The 22,278-nt window shown below is 33.1% G+C and overlaps 1 protein-coding gene across 5 annotated transcripts in view; it reads left to right on the top strand.

The window, feature by feature from the left end:
• Window positions 1-1,624: 1,624 nt before the first annotated feature.
• The window catches only part of DPP8 (dipeptidyl peptidase 8), a 61,110-nt gene continuing 40,456 nt past the window's right edge, over window positions 1,625-22,278 (top strand). Inside the window, exons 1-6 of one of the 5 annotated variants that reach the window (XM_074294795.1) lie at window positions 1,828-2,053; window positions 5,368-5,564; window positions 6,072-6,341; window positions 8,956-9,068; window positions 12,689-12,862; window positions 19,108-19,276. In XM_074294795.1, the coding sequence (XP_074150896.1) occupies window positions 6,083-6,341; window positions 8,956-9,068; window positions 12,689-12,862; window positions 19,108-19,276 (715 nt within the window). In that variant the 5' untranslated portion in view covers window positions 1,828-2,053; window positions 5,368-5,564; window positions 6,072-6,082. Of the gene's footprint in view, window positions 2,054-5,367; window positions 5,565-6,071; window positions 6,342-8,955; window positions 9,069-12,688; window positions 12,863-19,107; window positions 19,277-22,278 lie in introns of all 5 variants that reach the window. The other 4 variants (XM_074294793.1, XM_074294796.1, XM_074294797.1 and 1 more) reach the window with 4 other exon arrangements.

Raw genomic sequence — 22,278 nt, forward strand, 5'->3', positions numbered from 1 at the left:
CTTAATGGTAGTGCCCTTCCTCTGAGAATACTAACTTCCACTTATTTGCTCCATATTTGTTTGTATAAGATTGTTTGCATATTATATATATTATATTGCATGAAAATAAGATATAAAACTGGAGATCCATCTGTATACAGATGATAGCTGAACTTTTAGGAGCTAATGAGATTACAAAAAGAAACTACTAAGTGGAAAGAGTCCCAGTGTACACTCCAAAATGAGAGAGGATATTGGGAGTACATAACAGCTTTATAAGAATGAACTTTATATGGATCTGTCAGATAAAAATTGGAAGACAGCTTAGAAGTACCCATAGAAAAAGAAGACACAGAATAAGAGAATGGTTAATGGTATCAAATACCATCAAAAGATCAAGGACTAAAAAAAAAAAAAAAAAAAGGATTTAGCAATAAAAGGATCATCGGTGACCTTATAAATAGCAGTTTCAGTCTAGTAATGGGAATGTAAATCAGATTGCAAGGTGCTGAATAGTGGCAGAAGAGAAAGTGGAGACAAAGAGCATACACAGTTTTATGTGAGGAGTGTGGCTAGGAAAAGGAGGAGAAATACGAGATGATAGTCCAAGGGTAGCAGAGGTGAGTTGAGGTTTGAAGAATGAAAGCTGACCATATTTGAGGAGGGCTGACTTTTTTCTATCCTTGTTATTATACTTTTTACAAAGTTGTAATCTGTGTATCATTCCAAGTTTTATTTTTCCATTGCATTACTTTGTAATAAGTTTTGATATTGTCCATAAACATACTATTTCAATGGCAACAATATACTGTTTCAACTTCCTACCAATCAACTGTCATTTCCCAACTATTGGTTGTTTATAACTCCCTTAGAGTGCCACTTTTTCTAGTTAGGAATTAATTTTCATTAACATAGCCAGACTTTTAGAGTTTCCTGTGTGACAAAGACAAAGAGCATGGGAAGGACCTTCCAGAGGCAAAGAGTTCAGGATAAATACCATAAAATGTAAAGTTAAGTGATCCACAAAGGCATCAGGTCGGACTGGACCAGTGAGAAGAGAGTTATGTTAGAACTCATGAGATCAGTCCTGGTTCCTGGCTCTTCCATTATTTACCTGTGTGACCCAGGACACATCATTTCTGCCATCAAGTGTCTTATCTTGCAACTGGGGATAATAAACCACTGTATGTCATTATTGGCAACCTGCACACTACACATGACAATATTTTATATTTATGTACGACTTCAAGGTCCACAAATCACTTTATATAAGAGCATATTTGCTTCCCCAACTTTCACTTTCTCCTAATCTTTATTTTCTTTTCAGGTTCTTCCTCTGACCTCACTTTTTAATAAAATAACTCCCTAGAGAAAGGGACTTTTATATTGTCGTAGTATTCCCATGGTTGGAGGCACTTTTAAAATGCTTGGGCTATTTCCTTCAAAAAAAAAAAAAAAAAAAGAAAGGAAGGAAGGAAGGATGAATGAATGATTGCTGATTGCCTGATTTCCTCCCAGGTTCTGCCCTCCTTTGGGTATCCTCTTCATACAGGAGTGTCCCCACGGCCAGCAGCTGCTGAGCAGCGCAAAGGGGTTCTCTCCTCCCGCCGCCCGAGGGCGCTGTCGCTCTGGGCCGCACCGGGCCGGGGCCACGGGTGCCCTTCTTGGCCCGGCAGCCGCGGCAGTGTCTGCGGCGAGGCCGGCGGCGGGCGGGTCCGCGAGGAACCGGAAGTGCGGGAGCCGCCACCGCCGGGAGTCGCGTTCGCCAGTGTCGCTCTCCCGTCTGCCGGCAGCTGAGGAGCCGCTGGGCGTCGAGACAGTCGCCGCAGCCGGGACTGAAGTCTAGGGAGGGCGGGGCGCGGCATGAAGCGGCGGCGGCCCCGTCTATAGGCACGTCGGGACCGGCCGGCCGGGCGGGGCTGAGGGGAAGGTGCAGTATCCGCCCCCACCCTCCAACTCCCGCGGGCTCGGGACGGGGCGCCGCGACGGGGGATCCGGGCCCTCTCCGCCTCCTCCCGAGCCCCCTTCCCTGTCCCCGGCCCCTGCCCTTCCACGCTCACGCTCCCGCCCCCAGGTTAGCTCCCTGCCTTCCTTCCCCCGCCCGGCCTCTCCCTCCGTCCGCCCCTTGATAACCTCTCACTCCGGAACGCTAACAGTCGCTCCCCCATTAACGTCCAGTCCCCTCCCCCAACCTCTCTTCGGTCACTCCTCTTCCCCAGTTTGCCCCTTCCTGTCCCACCTCCTACCCAATGAGAGCGCTGCATCTGTCCGCCTAGGCTGCTCCATCGGAAGGCTCTGGGGCCAGTGGGGGAGGGGAGAACACCCCCTCGTTTTCTCCGGCTCCTTGATTTTCTAAGCTGGTTTCCTAGTCAGATCCCTGCCCCGTCCGACCGCTGCCCTATTCCCTTCCTCCTCCTCCCGTAAGGCCTTTGTCGTGCATCCTCCGGGAGTCTGAGATGGGGCTCGCTGTTGGCTGCCCCTTTAAAGATACCAGTTCGGTGGCCCCGTTCCTAAAAATTGAAGGAATTGAGACCACAAAGACTTTGTTTTCTATAAACTGTATATCACCTTTGTGTTAGGGCTGTCATGACATTTTTAAGGTCTTTGCCAGCCCAGGGTTATTTATTAACCTTGCATCTTTTTCTGCCTCCCTTGTAGCTTCCTAGTTAGCCTGCAGATATCCTGGCATGGAATGCATGTTACATGCATGGGCGCATTTAAAATAACAGTTCTTACATTTACTTCTCTCACCATCCCCAAAGTTTCAACACCAATCTTGACAAATGACTTTTCCAACAAGTAACTTTAAAGGTCGTTTAGAAATCAGGAAAGAAGCAGAGGAGTTCTTAACCTGCTAGCATATTCCGTGCTTTCTGTTAATCTCAGCCCCTAAAGCATGTCACATTTCCCATATCTAGCAATACTTATAGTTTTCTGGTGCTTCTTTCTTCAGTCATAGCTCCCAAAACAGGGCCTTCTTATTGATTAGCTTGATAAACCTAATCCCTTTTTAATGAATCATTTATCCAAAAAAAAAAAAAAAAAAAAAAAGGGAAAGGGAGACAAAGAGAAATAAGATTATCTTGTGGCAGTCTTTTTCAATAGAAGATAAGTAATATGCAACAGAATCATGATGTTGTCTTATTTTTGTACATTTTTTCATAAGAGTTCATGAATATCAATAAAAGTACTTTAAAATTGTAATATACAAATATAAGGCACTTACATTACCTTTGTATAAAAAGAATACCATTTAAACTAGATTGTAAAATAGACATTTTATTTATTAAGAAAGGATCAATTGCAGAATCTTACTGCATTGTAAGGACAATTGTAGGAATAGTACTAGGAGAGGGGAAGAGTGATTTACATAAGGAATCTTCATACTGCTGGATTGTAAGACAAATGTTATCATTACCATATTTACATGATTTAAACTACTTGTATTCAGTGGGCAGCACTGATAGGTGAAGGAAGGAAACATTCTGGTGAGAAGAGAGCAGTAAGATGAAGAGGGATCTGTGTGCAGAGACATCTCTTGAAAGAAAAATTTTTGAATGTGAAAATAGGAAGAGATTAAAACTAGGTCCTTAAATGGTAAAGTAGGTGATTAGTGGCAGGATGAACAGCTCCACAAACTTTAGTATTGACTTTAACATTTTAAAAAATGTTGCTAACATAAGGCAATCTAGGAAATAATGGAAGTATGTTAGAGAATTTATTTTAAAAACAAGACAATAGAGCTCGACAATTTCATTTGGGCAAAAGAAATATTAATAAGTCAGAAAATTGGGGAAAAGCTGACAACATTAGAAATGGTCAGACAGTCATGAGCTGTATGGACAATGTTCTCCCATCACAGAGAATTAACTAGCTGTGTAGTTGTGGACAAGTCAATTAACTTCAAAGCCTTAGTTTTCTCTGTGAAATATACTACTTACCTCACAGAGATATGAGGAAAGTGGTTTGTAAATCTTAATAAATTTGATGTAATAGAGGCTGCATGATTAGAGAACTGATTGAGAAACCAGGAAAACTAAGGTTCCAGTTTTACCTCTGACATACTTCACAGTTTGATCTTGGTCAAGCACTCTCAGTGCTCTAGGCAACTCTTTTAAGTTGCAGGGAATGGCCTGATCTGTAATAGCTGAAGGAGTTTGCTCATCCAGAAGTTCCTACTTCTGGAATCACTACTCTGGTACCCATACTTGTTATAGAGCTGGCACAGTACAATTTCATTTACTTTTTTGTGTCTTATTCCTATATTTCATATTATTACTTTAGAGAATAAACTTCCATGTTGTTAGCTAAGAAGAAAGATTTTAAGGGGTAAATTGTTGCTTGTATTCTATTCCATTTAGAACTGAACTGAAGTTATTAACAATTCGTAGAAAGTAGGCCATCCCCATTAGATGGGTAAGCCACTGTTATAATACACTGCTATGTATTCCTGTGTATTCAGTAAGTATTAATTGAATTAAATGACTTGAATTCCCTGCTGAGTTACTTTGGATTTTAATCAGTGATCTAGAAGTTAGTGCTTAGTTACTGTACTATTTTAGAGTACATGTTGCATAACTTAAGACAGAGTTTCTAATTGGTTTCTCTTGGCATTCATTGAAGTATCATTATATTATTTCTTTGTAGCATGTGGGAAGACACAGTGTCCTAGTAGCAAGAGATTTTTAGACCCAATTTATGTGCTATGAAGGTCTGGCCTTATGAGTAGACATACAGTATCTGCACTTTATAAACTGCTTTTTGTGGCAATTCTTCACCATAAGTTTATGATAATTTGCAAAACTGATCATTCTACATTTAAATCTTTTGTTGATTGCACTCTGGTGGTAGATTATAACTATGTGATATGTATTCATTTACATTTATGGATTCAAAACCCCCAAATTCAAATACCTATCAACCAAGTGACTGTAACTTTGTATGTAGAGTTGCTGTTTATATAGTTTCTTTTTATGGCAACTATTATCAGCAAGTACTAATTGTTCATCATAAATTCTTTTTTCTGTAAATTTTTCTGCTTATTACTTTGCAATTTTAATTTAGGATTAAATATTGAAATTGATAACTTTAGTTCTGGATTTGTGAAAGAAGTATAGAACTTTGCAGTTTACTTTAAATAAATTAGTGTGCTATTGTGTGAAGTTCATTTTCAAATAGGAAAAAGTGCCCTTCAGATTTTTATAATGAATTTTTTCTCGAAAAATATTAAGTACCTTGTTTTACATGTGATATTGTTTGAAAGAAGTGTATTTCCTTCTAATTTGATGATGAGTATAACTTGTGCAGTTTATGTTGGCCTTAGAAAAGTTCCCATAAAATACATTTAAAAACTCCAGTTGCTTTATTCCCTTCTTTCTTTTACTCCAGCCTAAATACTAGATGAGAGCAGAATTCTACAAGTAAATTGTGAACTAGCCAGTTGAACTTTTTGTCACCAGGGTTTCATCTGAAAATATGAAAAAAAATTTGAAATAATGTTATCTAATGTATATGTTTTGTGGCAAATTACCAGTATTAAATGGATGGTAGCAAAGTTCTTGAGAACCTGGGATAAAAAGCTCCATGTAAGTAACAGTTTTTTCTTCTGTTTCAGTTGGTGGTGGTAATTTGACTTAATTCTAGCAATCTTCATTTGCCAAATGTATCTTCCCCTCCCCCCCTTTTAATGCCAAAGCACTTAATAGACTTTGCACATTCAGCTTCACCACTGATTTGATGCCAGCTCTGGGAAGAAGACTAGCAGCCAATGGGCATGTGGCCCACTTTCTTTCATTGTGGGAGATGAGTTAGAATTTTGGCAAAGCATGTCAGGGAAACCTTTACAGAAAGTTCCCAAGGGAATATCTAATGAATGTATAGAACAGACTTCACTTCAATTTTTTAAATAAATAATAAATCCAATTTTTAAAATGAACAAAGAGGAGGGGAAGCTATTGATCTTATTATTTATTTCAGCTATCATGAAAGTTTCATTTTTTTTTTGACTGATTTTTCATTCCTGTTAGATTCTCATTTTGACCAATACAACAAAACAGAAGTCTCAAACTGCTACTTGTGGCTTACTTTTCCAGGAAAATGCAACATGGCAGCAGCAATGGAAACTGAACAGCTGGGTGTTGAAATCTTTGAAACTGCAGAGTGTGAGGAAAATGTTGAATCACAAGAACAGTCTAAATTGGAGCCATTTTATGTTGAGAGATATTCCTGGAGTCAGCTTAAGAAACTGCTTGCAGATACCAGGAAATACCATGGCTACATGATGGCTAAGGCACCCCATGATTTTATGTTTGTAAAGAAGAATGATCCAGATGGCCCTCATTCGGACAGGGTCTATTACCTTGGTGAGTTCAGTTACAGGTTTTCTAATTCAGATGGAGAATTTGTAGATTCTCTTAAGGAAAAAAATTTTTTTTTTAGATGAGAATTGTAACGGTAGTGGAGTCCTCCTCCTTTTCTTATTTTTCATGGATTTGAAACTTTAAAATTACAAATAGACAAGGATGATCATTTCATATAAGAACTTTCATGTAGTTTTAAAATAAATGAAGTAACCAGAAATTACTTCTTTCTAATGCCAAGTGATTATACATTTCACTGGAGGTAAACAGTTATGTTCTCATTACTTACCTTTAGTTACTATTTTTTTTTCTAGTCCTACTCTATTTTTGGTCTTTTCTTCCTAAGTCCACAAGAAGAAGACATTACGTTTAAGATCTACCCAGTATAAACATTCTATTTTCACACTCCAAAAAAAATAGTTATACAATAGTTTACAGCAATTCTTTCATTAATGTCTTATTTAGAGATTTATTATCATATGTTTATTTACATAAGGCCCACATACAAAAGAACAACAAAAAAGAAATATTTGAAATGCACTCAGATTTATCCTTTGGATACATAATTTTGATCTTGTAACTCTTATATTAAAGCCAAATCAGAAGTCAAGAAGACCTAGGTTCAGATCCTGTCTCTAATATAGCTTAGCTTTTCAACTCTGGAAGAGTCACTTAACTTCTGTTCCCCAGACTACTTTCTGTAGATTGTAAGTTTTAGAATAGTTATCAATCTGTATTAGTAAATAAGAAGAAATTCCTCTAGTCAAGCTCCCAAAACAATGAAATCACAGTAGAAAAAATAAGTCATTTATGGCCACACAAGTAACATGATATAAAGCCAGATCCTTTTATCTATTCCAATATACTATATTACAGCCCAAGTCATTTTTTTTGAAATTAGTATCTAGCTCCATAGTCAGAATTGGCCTCTCTTTGCAGTCTTTTGTTCACTAAGAAAGAAGAGTTCTGTCGAACAAATTTTCTGAAATTTTGGTGGATTGAGTCAAAAGGCATCATAGAAAATTGAATTTTGAGCAAGTTTAGGATTAATTATGAAAGACTAGGTAAAAATTTGCTTTCAAACAAATAATCCATGGGATGCAAAAAGAAAAGACAATATAAAATGATTCCAAAAAATGTTCTCATTTGGGAAAAAAAATGAAAGATTAACAGTTTTCAAAAACAGGGAGAAATAAGTGTCTTGAATTTCTAGGCTTCAAAGCCTAGATCATTATAATATGATTCTCATAAAAATATCTGATGCTGTGGAGAGAGAGAAATATATCACTGAAATACAATAGAGATTCCAGACATTGAACCAAATATATACAAAATATTAATATTTGACAAATCCAGGGAAATACAAACTGAGGTAATTACTATTATATATATATCTATATCTATCTATCTATCTATTCAGAAAACTCTTAGTTAAGAAACAGATTTAAACAAATTTCTTTTTTCCCCAAATTTGTTTATTTTGAATTTAACAAGCATCAAACAAAGTTACTTACAGATTCAAGGAAGAACTTTTTAAAAATTTGTATATGGGAGAAGCTAAGTGACCCAGTGGATAGAGTGCGGGTACTGAAATAAAAAAAAAACCTGAGTTCAAATCCATCCCTAGACACTTAAAAAGTTGTATAACTCTGGGCAAGTCACTCAGCCCCTTTTGCCTTGCCAAAAAAAAAAAAAAAAAAGTTTATATACGAAACTATGATTCTCAATTATGTGTAGCATGTATGTATTAAATTTAACAAAGTAGTACATTGCCATATTTCCTCTCAAGCCTACAGGACTTTTCTACTTGTATTTATATATTTTTAAGAGTTTCATAAGGATTTTTCTTTATTCTATGTTTTTTGCATCTCTCACGTCTTCCTAATTACCTTCAGTAGCCATTCACTTCCCTTATCTCCCACAATACATGCCCTCTCTTATAATAAATTAGTATAATTAAGCAAACCAGATTCAAACATTGGTCATGTTTGAAAATACTTCTTATTCTGTACCTACTGTCCATCACCTCTCTGCCAAGAGATGGGAAACATGATACTTCATTTATGTCTTTTGAAGTCATATGTGGTCTTTGCCTTGGTCAGAGTTCTAAAGGTTTTTAAAAAGTTATTTACATGTATTGGTGAAAATATTTATGATTAATATAAGTGATAAAACCTTGGCATCTAAGTTTTCTAGGGAACTGCTAAAAATATACAGACTTCAGCTCCCAAAATAAAAATGATTATATGGTAAAGGCAATTTATAAAAAAGGAAACTCAAATTGTTAATTATCACTTGAAAAAATGTCCAATTTTAACTACTAATGAAAGAACTTCAAATTAAAACAACTTTGAAGTACCAATTCCTTTAAAATTAGAAGGGGAATATGCATTTATTAAGCACTTCTATGTGCCTTCTTCTTTTGTTGACTTTTGTTAGGCACTCCTATAAAAAGTGCTACCAACAAATTGTGTTTTATAGACAACTGCCATTTTTAATGATTGTTTCCTTGGATAAAATAAACTTTATTATTGCCTTTTTTTAAAATAATTTCTCCATTTGCAGGAAGAAGACTATTTAATAATGAGAAATTACTTTTTTTTTTTTTCCTTAACAGCCATGTCTGGTGAGAACAGAGAAAATACACTATTTTACTCCGAAATTCCCAAAACCATCAACAAAGCAGCAGTTTTAATGCTATCTTGGAAGCCACTCTTAGATCTTTTTCAGGTAGGAATTTTAAAGTCTCTTTGATATATGATATTTATATCTCTTTGCATACATGAATAAATTGCCTCTTTGATATATATAATGTCTATATCTCTTCACATATGTGAATACATTTACATACATGAATTTTAAAGTTTCTTTGATATATAATGTTTATATCTTTTCATATATGTGAATAAATTATTTTAGATCAAAAGTTCTTAATTTAGGTTCCATGAATTTTTTTAGTACTTTAATATCTCAATGTTACCATAATTGATTTCCTTTGTAATCTTATGTATTTTATTTAGAATTTTATTCATAATTTAAAAGCATTATTCTGAGGATTCCATAGGCTTCACTCAACTACCAAGGGTATCCATGACATAAAAAATGTGAAGAACCCCTGATTTAAATATTGCAATTATAGTCTTTGTCTGCAACAGATTATAAAAGTTTTTAAGTTTTTATAGTTTATGTGATTGGTTTTTTTTTTCCCTGTCAAAATGTGATTATATAAAAAAAAAAAAACTTTATTTAAAAAAGCATTTTATATTATGAAATGGCTTTTCTTCTTAGTGCCTCATTTTCTTTCTAAAAATTTTAGTCTTTCAGTACTCCATAATCTATGTAGATTACCTCAAGGTTTTTAAACATCTTTTGTAGAGATGCAATTTTTTTCCACCTTAACTACATTGTATTTCTTCCCCATCAGTTGGTATTCTTATTAATATTAGTGCTATAAACTTATGCAAAATTGAAAGCATTGTTTGTCTTAGGGGGAGCAGGGGCAAAGAGATAGTATGTTGTGGTAGATAACTGCTTCATAGTCATTGGTTAAAGACCTGATTCTAACAGATACTAGCTATGAGACTGGGCAAATAGCTTAATATCTCAATGCTCCCAACAACTCTACAATAATACAATTACAGAAGTTACTGTTCTATATTAGTGAAGAAAATTTGCTCATTGGGAGTTCCCCATACTAATAAAATTACAGGTCTAGACACACCCTTTCCCCCAGTTATTTTTATACTTGCATACATACTTGAAAATGTCTAAAGAATAATTTTCTCTTATGTGTGTTTGTCTTTAACCATATCTTTTAAGTTTTCATTGCTTCTTCTCTCTACCTATGAAATAATTTGTTGTGTGAATAGAAGGAAAAGCAAAAGTAACACAAGGAAAGAAGTTACCTATCATTATATGTCAGGCTCTTGATATTGAGAATTAATTAAAATATGGTAATGTTTTGAAAAACTCATTTATAATGGATTATTTAGGCTCTCTTCTTATATTCTTAACTTCTATTATTCCTAATTTTTTGTTATTTTTTTTATTTATTTCAAAATATATGCATAGATAGTTTTCAACATTCACCCTTGCAAAACCTTGTATTCCAATTTTTTTCTCCTTTCCTTTCCCCCACCCTCTTCCTTAGATAGCAAGTAATCCAATATTTGTTAAACATGTAATTCTTCTATGCATATTTACACAATTATCATGCTGCACAAGAAAAATCAGATCAAAAAAAAAAAAAAGGAAAAAAAATGATAAACATCCCAGTGCCCAATACAGTGCCTGTCCTACATATAGTAGGTGCTAAATACACAACTGCTGAATTTATTTGTTTGAAAATAAATAGTTTATGTTTATGTCATGTTTGACATCTTGGCTTATTCTTTCATATATGTGAGTACATGCTTTTAAAAAAAAATAGAATGGAAAAATGAATACAAGGGATAATATTAAAAATTACTCATGCATATATACTGTGGAAAAAAATTCTAAAAAAAAAAATAGAAGATTTGGACTGAAATAGATCATTTTCTCATGTAATAATTAACAAATTAAGTCAGAATTCTAGGTATAATTTTATTATATAAATTATTTTTTAAAAGATTTTTGGTTATAAATATAGGCATATAAATATTAATTGTTCAGCAAAGATTTGTAAAGAGTCTATTATGTGTAGGCCACTTCCCAAGTTCTAGAAATATAAAGAAGATAAAAGATACAGTTCTGAATTCAAGGAATTGGCAATTAAATATCAAGAAAATTCAAGAGGTTTGCAGTTCAAACAAATGATCACATGCTCACTAGTTTCTTCATTGATTGGGAAAAAAAATTTTAACAATAGCAGAAGATAAGATTTAAGAATAAGGACATAAAGGGCCTTCGTTAATTAATGTTTTTAGCTTCTTCCTAAGGACAATTTCAGGTTGGAGGTTTGGATTTTTTTTTTTACATATTACATATTGGTAATTAATAACAATGTACTGGGAAATATTTATATTTTTAAATTATCATTAATGTGTTAATGATTTTTTTATCTTTATGCATGTACCTGTGAGGCACATTAAGTGCCAAAATATTGCTACGTATAGATAAAAATCTTATATATCTTTATCATTATTAGCAAATTTATTGAGTGACTAGTTTGTATAAGATATTGCACTAAACTCTGGAGGAGATAATAGAAATAAAATTTAATCTCTAATTCAAGGGAGCTTATATTGGAACAGAAATATATGTACATATATATATATATATATATATATATATATATATATATATATGTAAAACTGCATAGTAATATGATTAATGCTAAATTATGTAGACAAAAATACTACAGGAATTAGTTCATGTGAGAAAGATAACACTCTGAGCTAGGAGGATTAAAAAACTTTTTATGGAAAAGGCCAAATTTGAACTGACCTTCAGTAATCAGTAGGACTTGGCTAGAAAGGAAGGAGAGCATTTCTGGTGGGGACAGAGGTAAAGGCCAAGATCTGGATATAGAAAGGAATAGGTTGTATGCAAAGATAATAAGATTAATCAGGATATAGAAGTGGATATCTTCAACACAGAGAAGAGCTAATCCAATTCCAATTGATCAGTGATGGACAGAATCAGATACATCCAGAAAAGGAACGCTGGGAAATGAGTGTAAATTGTGAGCATTTTTTGTTGTTGTTGTTGTTAGTTTTTTTGTTTTTCTTCCCAGATTATTTTTACCTTCCAAATACAATTCTTCCTTTGCAACAACAACAACAACAACAAAATTCAGTTCTGCACATATTTATTGTACCTAGGATATAATATTAAGATATTTAATATGTATGGGAATGCCTGCCATCTAGGCTAGGGGAGGAGGTGAAGGGAAGGAGGGGAAAAATTTGGAACAGAAGGGAATACAAGGGATTATGTTATAAAAAAAAATATCTATGCTTATGTACTGTCAAAAAAATGTTATAATTATAAAAATTAATCCAAAAAAAGATTAATCAGGATAGAATAGAATATTTCTTTTAAGGGAAGGCTAGGTAATAAGATTTGGATTAATAAATTGTGGAAGAGCTTGAATGCCAGCCTAAGGAATTTGGACTTTTATCTTTGCTCTCTTACACACATATAACAGCCAAAGGAAATATCTTTTACTGAATAATATTATAATAGAGACCTTGGTAAAAGATGATTCCAAGATACTCAAGCTATGTAGGGGCATTCAGATTTGTTCTTTATAAGTAGAAAACTTGGAAGTGCTAAACTTCTTTATTTTTGAAATCTATATTGTATCTATAAATATCAAGAAGAAAATTTGAAAATAGGTAATACTCCTATATTTTTTTTTTCATTAGGCAACCCTGGACTATGGAATGTATTCTCGAGAAGAAGAATTATTAAGAGAAAGAAAACGCATTGGAACCATTGGAATTGCTTCTTATGATTATCACCCGGAAAGTGGAACATTTTTATTCCAAGCTGGTAGTGGAATTTACCACGTAAAAGATGGAGGCCCACATGGATTTACTGTAAGTTTAAATGTGCTGATTATTAAAACTTTGGATTTTGTAATAGTATTGGCTTGTTTGCCTTTTTTAGCACTGAAGTATTTAAGAAAGTAATTTTATCAATTTTATTATTTTTCTGAAATGCAATGAAAAGTTAATTTTTTAAAAATACCCTTTTGCCTTACAACAAGAAATTCAGATACTTCAGGTATCAATGAAAATAAATAAGAGGAAGAATATTGGTATTTTATTTTACAAGCATAAGAAATCTCTTCTGGGGAAAAATACAGATATTCTATTTTTAAAAATTTGTTGTCTGTCATATACAATATGCTTATTCTAGGTACTCAGAGAAATATAAAATAAATAAAACATAAAAAAAGATATAGTCTACTGGAAAGATTAAAAAATGTACACAGAAAAATAGAAAACAAACTAGAATATGAATGCATATAATAGCTAGAAAGCTTTGAGAACAGTTCCATCTATTAAGTATCTAGAACAGGAAGGATGCCATGATAGGTGCTAAGGATACAAAGTGAGTGGAATAGTACCTACCTTTTGCTGGAGAAACACGTCATATATGTAGATAAGTAATGCAAGTTAATTTGAAAAGGGAAGAATATTAACACCTAAGAAATAAAGATAGGAATTAATTTGTTCATGTTATGTTGATCTTGCTAAATTTTAAATATTTTTTATCACTGAATAATTTAAATGGATATTTTCTTTTTCTCTAAAGTATCTAACTTTAAGATGTAAAATTTAAATCTTTAAAAATGAAAATTATATCCATACTATGAAAAAAATGAGTCAAAATAAATAAAAAAGAAAGCATTTAAAAATCTGATTACTTACTTAAACATCAATAGTCAATTTTCTTAAATAAAAGTTTACCTTTTTTTTTGGCCTCCTTCTCTTTCTATATAATCTCCCCTGGCAATTTCCTTCCCTCCTTAGTTTCAACTATTATCTATAAACATATTCCAAAATTTATATCTCCAATCCTGTCCTCCCTTCTAAACTTCAGACCTATCTACTCATTGCCTTTGTCCCTGAATCCAGGCACAGTGACTGGTACATAGTAGGCTCTTAACAAATGCTTGTTGATTATCTATCAAACATTCATTCCTTGGGGAACCATGAGAAGTTTTTGAGAGCTAAAGTGCTCATCAGACCTGTATACCAGAAAGACTGGTATGGTAATAATATGTAGGATGGATTAGAGGGGAAAGAGACTTGAGATGTGGAGACTGTTTAGTAGGCCATTACAGTAATCCAGGCATGTTAAAAAAAAAGGGGGGGGATGAATGTGAAAGAGATTATAGGGGTTGAATAAATTATAGGGCTTGGTTGCTGATTTGAAATAAAGGGAAAGGGAAGAATCAAAAGATAAATTTAATGAAAAATACTAACCATCTCTAGAGAAAGAATGATAGAGTCTGAATGCAGAATGAAAAATATTTTTAAAATATAGTTGCTTTTTTTGTTTTGTTTTGTTTTTGATCTGTCTTCTTACACAACATAGCTAATATGAATATATATATTTTGTATGACTACACATATATAATCAATATCAAATTGCTTGCTTTTTCAAAAGGAAAGAAGGGAGGAGAAAGAGAATTTTGAATTCAAAAATTTTAAAAAGCACATGTCAAAAATTATTTTTACATGTAATTGGGAAAAATATTTAATTAAATTTTTAAAAGATAAATGTAAAATTGTAAAACATGAAGGACCAAAAGAATGGTGGTGCCATTGATAGAATGTTTTAAAAGCATGTTCGACCCCTATATTGCCACTATAATACTCCAGCTTTACTTCTCATATTGTTTCTCTAATACTGTTTAATTTAAATTCTTGCTGTCTTAGGTGCAAACTGTGTATTCATACTAGCTTCCTTCTGGACTCTCACTGTGTTTTCATTAGTTTTACTCTTCCCCCAAGTCCATTTCAATCTGTTTTGCCCAACTCCCAACCGATTTCATTGTGCCCCTTACAACTCCTACCTATTTTCAGGGAACTCCTCTCCTGCAATTTTCTCTCCAGTATTTCTCAAGGGACTACATCCATAGAAATATGGGGACCATTGAAGGCTGTTCTTATTTTCATTTCCTGAGAATAGAGAAACAATAAGAAGTAGTAGCACATGCTTCTTACTTACCAGTGACATTTCTAGACAATTCTTCTATCTCTGTCCCTTTCCTCTTTTTGAATATTTGCACTCTAGTTATAATGACCGCCCTCTCCATATTCTTGTTTCTGTATTCCCCTGACCTTTAGCTCTCTCCAAATTGCTATTTTTTTCTACTTGATTCAAAACCTTGATTTCCTCTTCATCCCCCACTATAATCCTCAAGGATTTCATTTTTCATGTTGACAACATGTGTAACATCCTGACCACATAAATCCTCTTGTCTTTTCTTTCCCTCTGTCCCATCCTACCCCATTTCAAAGCTTTTCTTCTTTACCCCATTTCAGCCACCTTTTTGTAGGCACACCTCAAACTTTACAGTTTCATGGAAATGCACCATGGGGCTATTCTGAGGAAGTTACTTTGCACACTTAAATATACTAAACATATATGAGTTATTTCAAAATTCTACTATTCACAATCTCTTATCCCTTTATGTCACTCTTTTTATGCATACTAAATTCTCTTTTTTCCTCTATTACAAATTTATGGTATATAATCTTAGCTAGACCTTTACTGATATTCAGTAATCCAGTCTGTTTATCAATTTTCTATCTTATATTTCCTAGCCTTTTCCTTTCTCTCTAACTCCCTATCTCTAACTCCTTCCTCCTTGTAAAGTTAATGTGGATGACTTAGCTTCTTCATTGAGAAGACTGAGGCTATCCAGAGGGAGTACCCTCAACTCTTCTTCCTTACCTAAATTCATTAACATATCATCTTTATCATCTAATATATCCTTTCTTCTGATTACATAGGTTATCCCCTTAATTCCATCTTTTTCCACTTCTTCCTGGAACTTGCTCCAGTCACCATTATCTTTCCAATGACTCCTTCTCAGATATCTACAGTTGTGTCCGAATCTGTCCAGCCAAAAAACAAAAAGATAACGCTTTTAAACTATCTAGATAGCAAAGTTGATAGGGTACTGGACTTAGAGTCAGGAAGACTCCAGTTTACATCTAGCTACATGACTTTAGGCAAGTTGCTTAACCTCCATCTTCCTCAGTTTCCTCAACTATAAAATGGGGATAATAGCAGCATGTAATTTCTCAGGGTTTTTATGACACAAAATGAGATAATATTTGTAAAGTGTTTTGCAAACCTTAAAGTACTATATAAATGCTGGCTATTATAGTATTGTACTAATGATCTCATTTTTCCCCTATATTTGTCAAGTTTTTAGCTAAAATAATTGCCTCTCTTTGATACCTCTTAACTACCTGTTCTTTTCTCATCTCTTTATTATCTGGCTAGTTTCCTTCCCACTGCACTCTAACTGACCTCTTTTTATTTATATATATATATATATATATATATATATATATATATATATATATATATATATATATTTGGATTTGCAATTAATATAGTTCAAGTTTTTATTTTTTATTTTTTAATTTTATAATTATAAAATTTTTGACAGTATATATGCATGAGTAATTTTTTTTATAACATTATCCCTTGCATTCATTTTTCCAAATTTTTCCCTCCCTCCCTCTACTCCCTCCCCTAAATGACAGGCAATCCCATACATTTTACATGTGTTACAGTATAACCTAGATACAATATATGTCTGTAAATCCAATTTTCTTGTTGCACGTTAAGTATTGGATTCCGAAGGTATAAGTAACCTGGGTAGATAGACAGTAGTGCTAACAGTTTACATTCAATTCCTAGTGTTCCTTCTCTGGGTGTAGTTGTTTCTGTCCATCATTGATCAACTGGAAGTGAGTTGGTTCTTTATGTTGAAGATATCCACTTCCATCAGAATATATCTTCATACAGTATTGTTGTTGAAGTGTATAGTGATCTTCTGGTTCTGCTCATTTCATTCAGCATCAGTTCATGTAAGTCTCTCCAAACCTTTCTGAATTCATCCTGCTGGTCATTTCTTAGAGAGCAATATTCCATAACCTTCATATACCATAATTTACCCAACCATTCCCAATTGATGGACATCCATTCATCTTCCAGTTTCTAGCCACTATGAAAAGAGCTGCCACAAACATTTTGGCACATACAGGTCCCTTTCCCCTCCTCAGTATTTCTTTGGGATATAAGCCCAATAGTAGCACTGCTGGATCAAAGGGTATGCACAGTTTGATAATTTTAGGGGCATAATTCCAAATTGCTCTCCAAAATGGCCGGACTCTTTCACAACTCCACCAACAATGTATTAGTGTCCCAGTTTCCCCACATCCCCTCCACATTCATCATTATTTGTTCCTGTCATCTTAGCCAATCTGACAGGTGTGTAGTGGTATCTCAGAGTTGTCTTAATTTGCATTTCTCTGATCAGTAGTGATTTGGATCATTTTTATATGAATGGATATAGTTTCAATTTCATCATCTGAAAATTGTTCATATCCTTTGACCATTTATCAATTGGAGAATGGTTTGATTTCTTATAAATTAGGGTCAGTCTAACTGATCTCTTAAAAGGAATTTTGCCAAATCTACCTGTTTTCAGACTAATAATAGACAGTGGAATTTGTCACATAAAAGACAAAATTCACTCTTCTTTCTCCTTGGCAACTAACTCTGTGGCATGGATGAGACTACATCTTGATTCTTTATCCTCTCTTGTCTTCAAAGATGCCACATTCTTTTGGTTCTCCTTTTTTACCTCTCTGAATTCCTTCACTGGCTTATCTTCATATCCAAAATTGAGTTTTCATCTTTTTTCTAAAATTGACTTTACTATTTTCTTGTCTGTGACTACAGAATTCATTCAGTCTGCTAACAGGTTTTTCCACCTCCATCATTTCTCTCCTGCAATTATTCTTTCATGATGCTTCTAGACAAATTATTTACTTTTGTGTATATCTAATCATGCCCCTTCTCTACTCAGAAATTTTAAATGGCTCCTTACTATATAATGGAGAATGTTCAAGTTTTTTTACCTGACATTTAAAGCATTTCACAGTTTGGTTCTACTTTAGCTTTCCAGCCTTATTTCAAATTATTACACTATCCTTTAATTAAACTGAAATAGTCTCAGTTTTCTGAACATGTTGTTTTCCATCTCTACTTCTTTACTCAACACTATTCCTTAAGCCTATGTCCTTATTTTTCACTGTTGAATTCTTGTTTATATGTAAAACTTAACTGATATGCCATAACCTTCCAAGAAGCCTTCACTTATATTCCAGTTGAGTAATAACCATGATTCATGTAGCACTTGTTTGATTTTTTTAGCCTGATACACTTATCGTGTATTATGTTATATTGTAGTTATATCTATAGATTTTAGATCTCCTTTTCAGACTATTAGCTTCATAAGGGCAGAGGCTAATTTAAACCTAATGTAACTTCTCTTTTCCATCAATTTCTTAAACTTAGAATAACATTCTGTACATGCTTAAGAAAGGACTTGGGTTAAGTTTTAGAGGTTAAGTAGAGGAGTACATTTTGGGATTCTGTTTCATATTTAATAGATAAATCTAAAGTGATTTTAAAAAAATATTAGTTTGGTCAAAATTAGAAGGACTTATCTTTCAAGCTTGTTGAAATCTTTATTATTATTCCTATCAAGTTATTATATTGGTATGATAATTTTATTTAGTGATAGTATTGGTTTTCTCTATGTAATTATATGGTTAATTTATTTTAATTAATTTTCAGTAGTTCTGGTTTTGTTGTATATTCGTGAATAAACATTTTTTTGTTTACATTTACTTTTTAATGTTAAATAAAAATTAATCAATGATTAGTCAAGTATACTTCTTGTGTAGCTTTATAGTTTACTTCATGTATCATTTTACTTTACAATAACAGGATTTATAGTATAGTATTAATCTAAGAGATCTTTCCTGTGTGGTAAAATGAAAACTAAGAATTCTGTCACTACTGCTAGCTTTCTAGCTCAAAAAACAATTTTTTCCTTGCAAGTTCAAGAATTAAAATAGAAGAATACAGTAGGAGAATATTTATCTGAGTTATCCCACTTAATAATTTACATAGAGATATCCTTCATCTTATAGTCAGGGTAGAACCAAATGAAATGTCTATATATTGGCCTGCCTCTTGCCCACAAAGATTTAAGAATATCTTATGTTTGCTTTTCTAGCAACAACCCTTAAGACCCAATTTAGTGGAGACCAGTTGCCCCAACATAAGGATGGATCCAAAACTGTGCCCTGCTGATCCAAACTGGATTGCTTTCATCCATAGCAATGACATCTGGATAGCGAACATTGTAACTAGGGAAGAAAGGAGGCTCACCTATGTGCACAATGGTAATGCGCATCTAGTAGACTGCATTGTTGGGAAGTATTTTAAAATCCAGTTTGTTCTTATATTTTGAAGTGGGAATGTCCTTAAGTATGAAGGAAAACTGGGTGGTACCATTGTGTAATAATGTTCATTGTCACCTTTTCAGGCTTTCAGTAACAACTCTGATAAGATTAGGCATTCATTTTGGCAAAGAACTGTCAAAATTGCTGTAATACAAATTTCATTAAAATAATCATTAAAGTGAAATATTATTAAGGTAACAAATTCATTTTTTACATTTCTTTTGCCTCACCTGGGGTTAATTGACTTGCCCAGGGTCACACAGCCAGGAAGTGTTAAGTGTCTGAGATCGGATTTGAACTCGGGTCCTCCTGAGTTCAGGGCTGGTCTTCTATCCACTGCCCCACCTGGTTGCCCCTAGAAATAAATTTTTAAAAAACCAAACATTTCCAGATTCTGATCATTTCTATCCCATTTTGAAAAGCTGTTTTTGTATAGAACATTTAAAAGCATTTATAGAAGAAAAATATACCTTTTGTTTTCAAAAAATTATGGAAGTACTAAATAAACATAAAATTGTTGCATATTAAGAACCTTTAGAATATAATACATTATGTGAAATCTTCTCTGGAGTAGTTTTAATGTAAGTGAAAGAAGATGAAAGTAATATTTCTCTTTTTGTAATTATAAAATTCTGAACAATATTCAACAAAAACTTTGAATTTTTAAAAAATGATTGTCAATCCTAATTTTATAATTTTTTTAATAAAATCCAATTTTTATATTTTGTTTTTAAAACTGTGGATTAACTTTAAGGAAATAATATAAAAAATTACCAACTTGCTTCCTTATTCTCTTCTGGTTTTTTTTTTTTCTATTTTTATTATTTTGTTGCTGCTATTATCATTTGTATATAGTTGCAATGAGTTAATGTATTATTCTGATTCTTCACTCTACATGATTTCACATTAGTCTTTCCATATTTTTATTCTCCTTTGTCATTTTTATGGTCCAATAATATTTCATTGAATATATGAACTATTTCTAGTTTTTCTCACAATCCTTTTTGGACAGAAGACTTTTTCCCCCCTTTTTACCAATATCTTTAAGATGAAGTGCTAGTAGTAGTAAAATCAATGGGTCAAAAGATATGCTTGTTTTTGTAATTATTTTGAATATTGCCATATTGTTTTAGAAAAAGATTACACTATTCATAAATCCTTCAGCAGTATAATAGTGTTTTTGTATCCCTTCTCCCCCAAAGAGATTACTCAAGGCCAAGCTACAAAATGAAAATAAAATTTTATATACATTTTTTTTGTTTTCTTGGCTTTTGATTTTTTTGAATAATTAAAAAGGATTTTATTTTTTGAAATAATAAAATAAAAATAGCTTTTTATTTTAAAAGTTTTATCATTTCAGTCATTTTTGCCAATGTAATACTTATTAGATTATGTAGCTCAAGAGATTTAATTTCTATTTTACTAAGTTTAACAGTTTTTCAAGAAATTATTGATAGTTCTTTGTCTGTTCCATTAAGAACTATCTATTAATATTTTTGACCATTTATCCATTATGGGCCCTACTTGTATGAATTTTTGTGTTTGTCAAAGATTTTAAATGGTAAATTTTTATCAGATATATTTTCTTCATTCTATTTAGTTTGTTTTTATTTTGGATATATTAGTTTGTTGTGCATTTTTTATACAATCAGATCTATTCATTTATCTCATATTTCATTCCCTTCAGTAGATAAGAATTTTTTCCTCTCCCTAATTGTCATAAATATATAATTCCATTTTCTTCTTTTTTGATTTGAATAATTTCTCATTTCCCTTCTCCCCCAAAGAGATTACTCTAGGCCAAGCTACAAAATGAAAATAAAATTTTATGTACATATTTTTTGTTTTCTTGGCTTTTGATTTTTTTTGAATGATTAAAAAGGATTTTATTTTTTGAAATAATAAAATAAAAATAGCTTTTTATTTTTAAAAATACATGCAAAGATAGTTTTCAAAATTCACCCTTGCAAAACTTTGTGTTCCAAAATTTTCTTTCTCCCTCCAAACTGTCCCTCTTCCCTAGACAGCAAGTAATATAAGTTAAATATATGCAACATATTTTCACATTTATTATGCTGCACAAGAAAAATCAGATCAAAAGGGAAAACCATGAGAAAGAAAAAAACACAAGCAAACAACAACAAAAAAGGTGAAAATACTATGCTGTGATCCACTTTTGGTCTCCATAGTCCTCTCTCTGGATGGGGATGGCACTTTCCACCACAAATCTACTGGGGAGCAGCTAGGTGACGCACTGATAGAGCACCAGGAGGACCTGAATTCAAATCTAGCCTGAGATACTTAATACTTTGTAGCTCTGTGACCCTGGGCAAGTCACTTAACCCCAATTGCCACAGCAAAAACAAAAACAAAAAACAAGTCTATTGGAATTTTGGCTTTTGATTCTTAAACTGAGTTTTAATGAATATTTTCTTTGATGGGGAGAGAGTATGGTCTAGACCTGTGATTTCACTAGTTTAGGGAATTCTTGGTGTGAAAATTCCTTGCACCAATGCAGATTGGCAACTTTGTCTGCAAGTTAAGAGAGTTGCTTAGCTCCCTAACGGGGTTAAATGACTTGCTGAGAATCACTGCATCTGATGTGTCTTAGAAGCACAATTTGAATCCAAGTCTTCCTAATTGCCTAGCAAGCAGTCTATTCACTGGATAATAATACTGTCTTTCTGCTTTGCGTAAGAGATTCTAATGAATAACATTGTAATAAATTTGCCAAAAGTCTGACATTATACCATGGAATCGGACTCGGCAAATATTTCTTCAAGTGTCAAGACCTCTCTGATCAGAGTAGGAGGCTTTTTATTTAAACAGTTAACTTTAAGAATAGAGACAACATTCAACTAAGTCAAGAGACATGGATTCTAATCCCAATTCTGTCATTTTCTGTGTGACCTTAGATACTAAACTTTTTATTGTTTCCTCAT

The sequence above is a fragment of the Sminthopsis crassicaudata genome, chromosome 2 (assembly GCF_048593235.1).
Source record: "Sminthopsis crassicaudata isolate SCR6 chromosome 2, ASM4859323v1, whole genome shotgun sequence".
In the NCBI taxonomy this organism is placed as follows: Eukaryota; Metazoa; Chordata; class Mammalia; order Dasyuromorphia; family Dasyuridae; genus Sminthopsis; species Sminthopsis crassicaudata.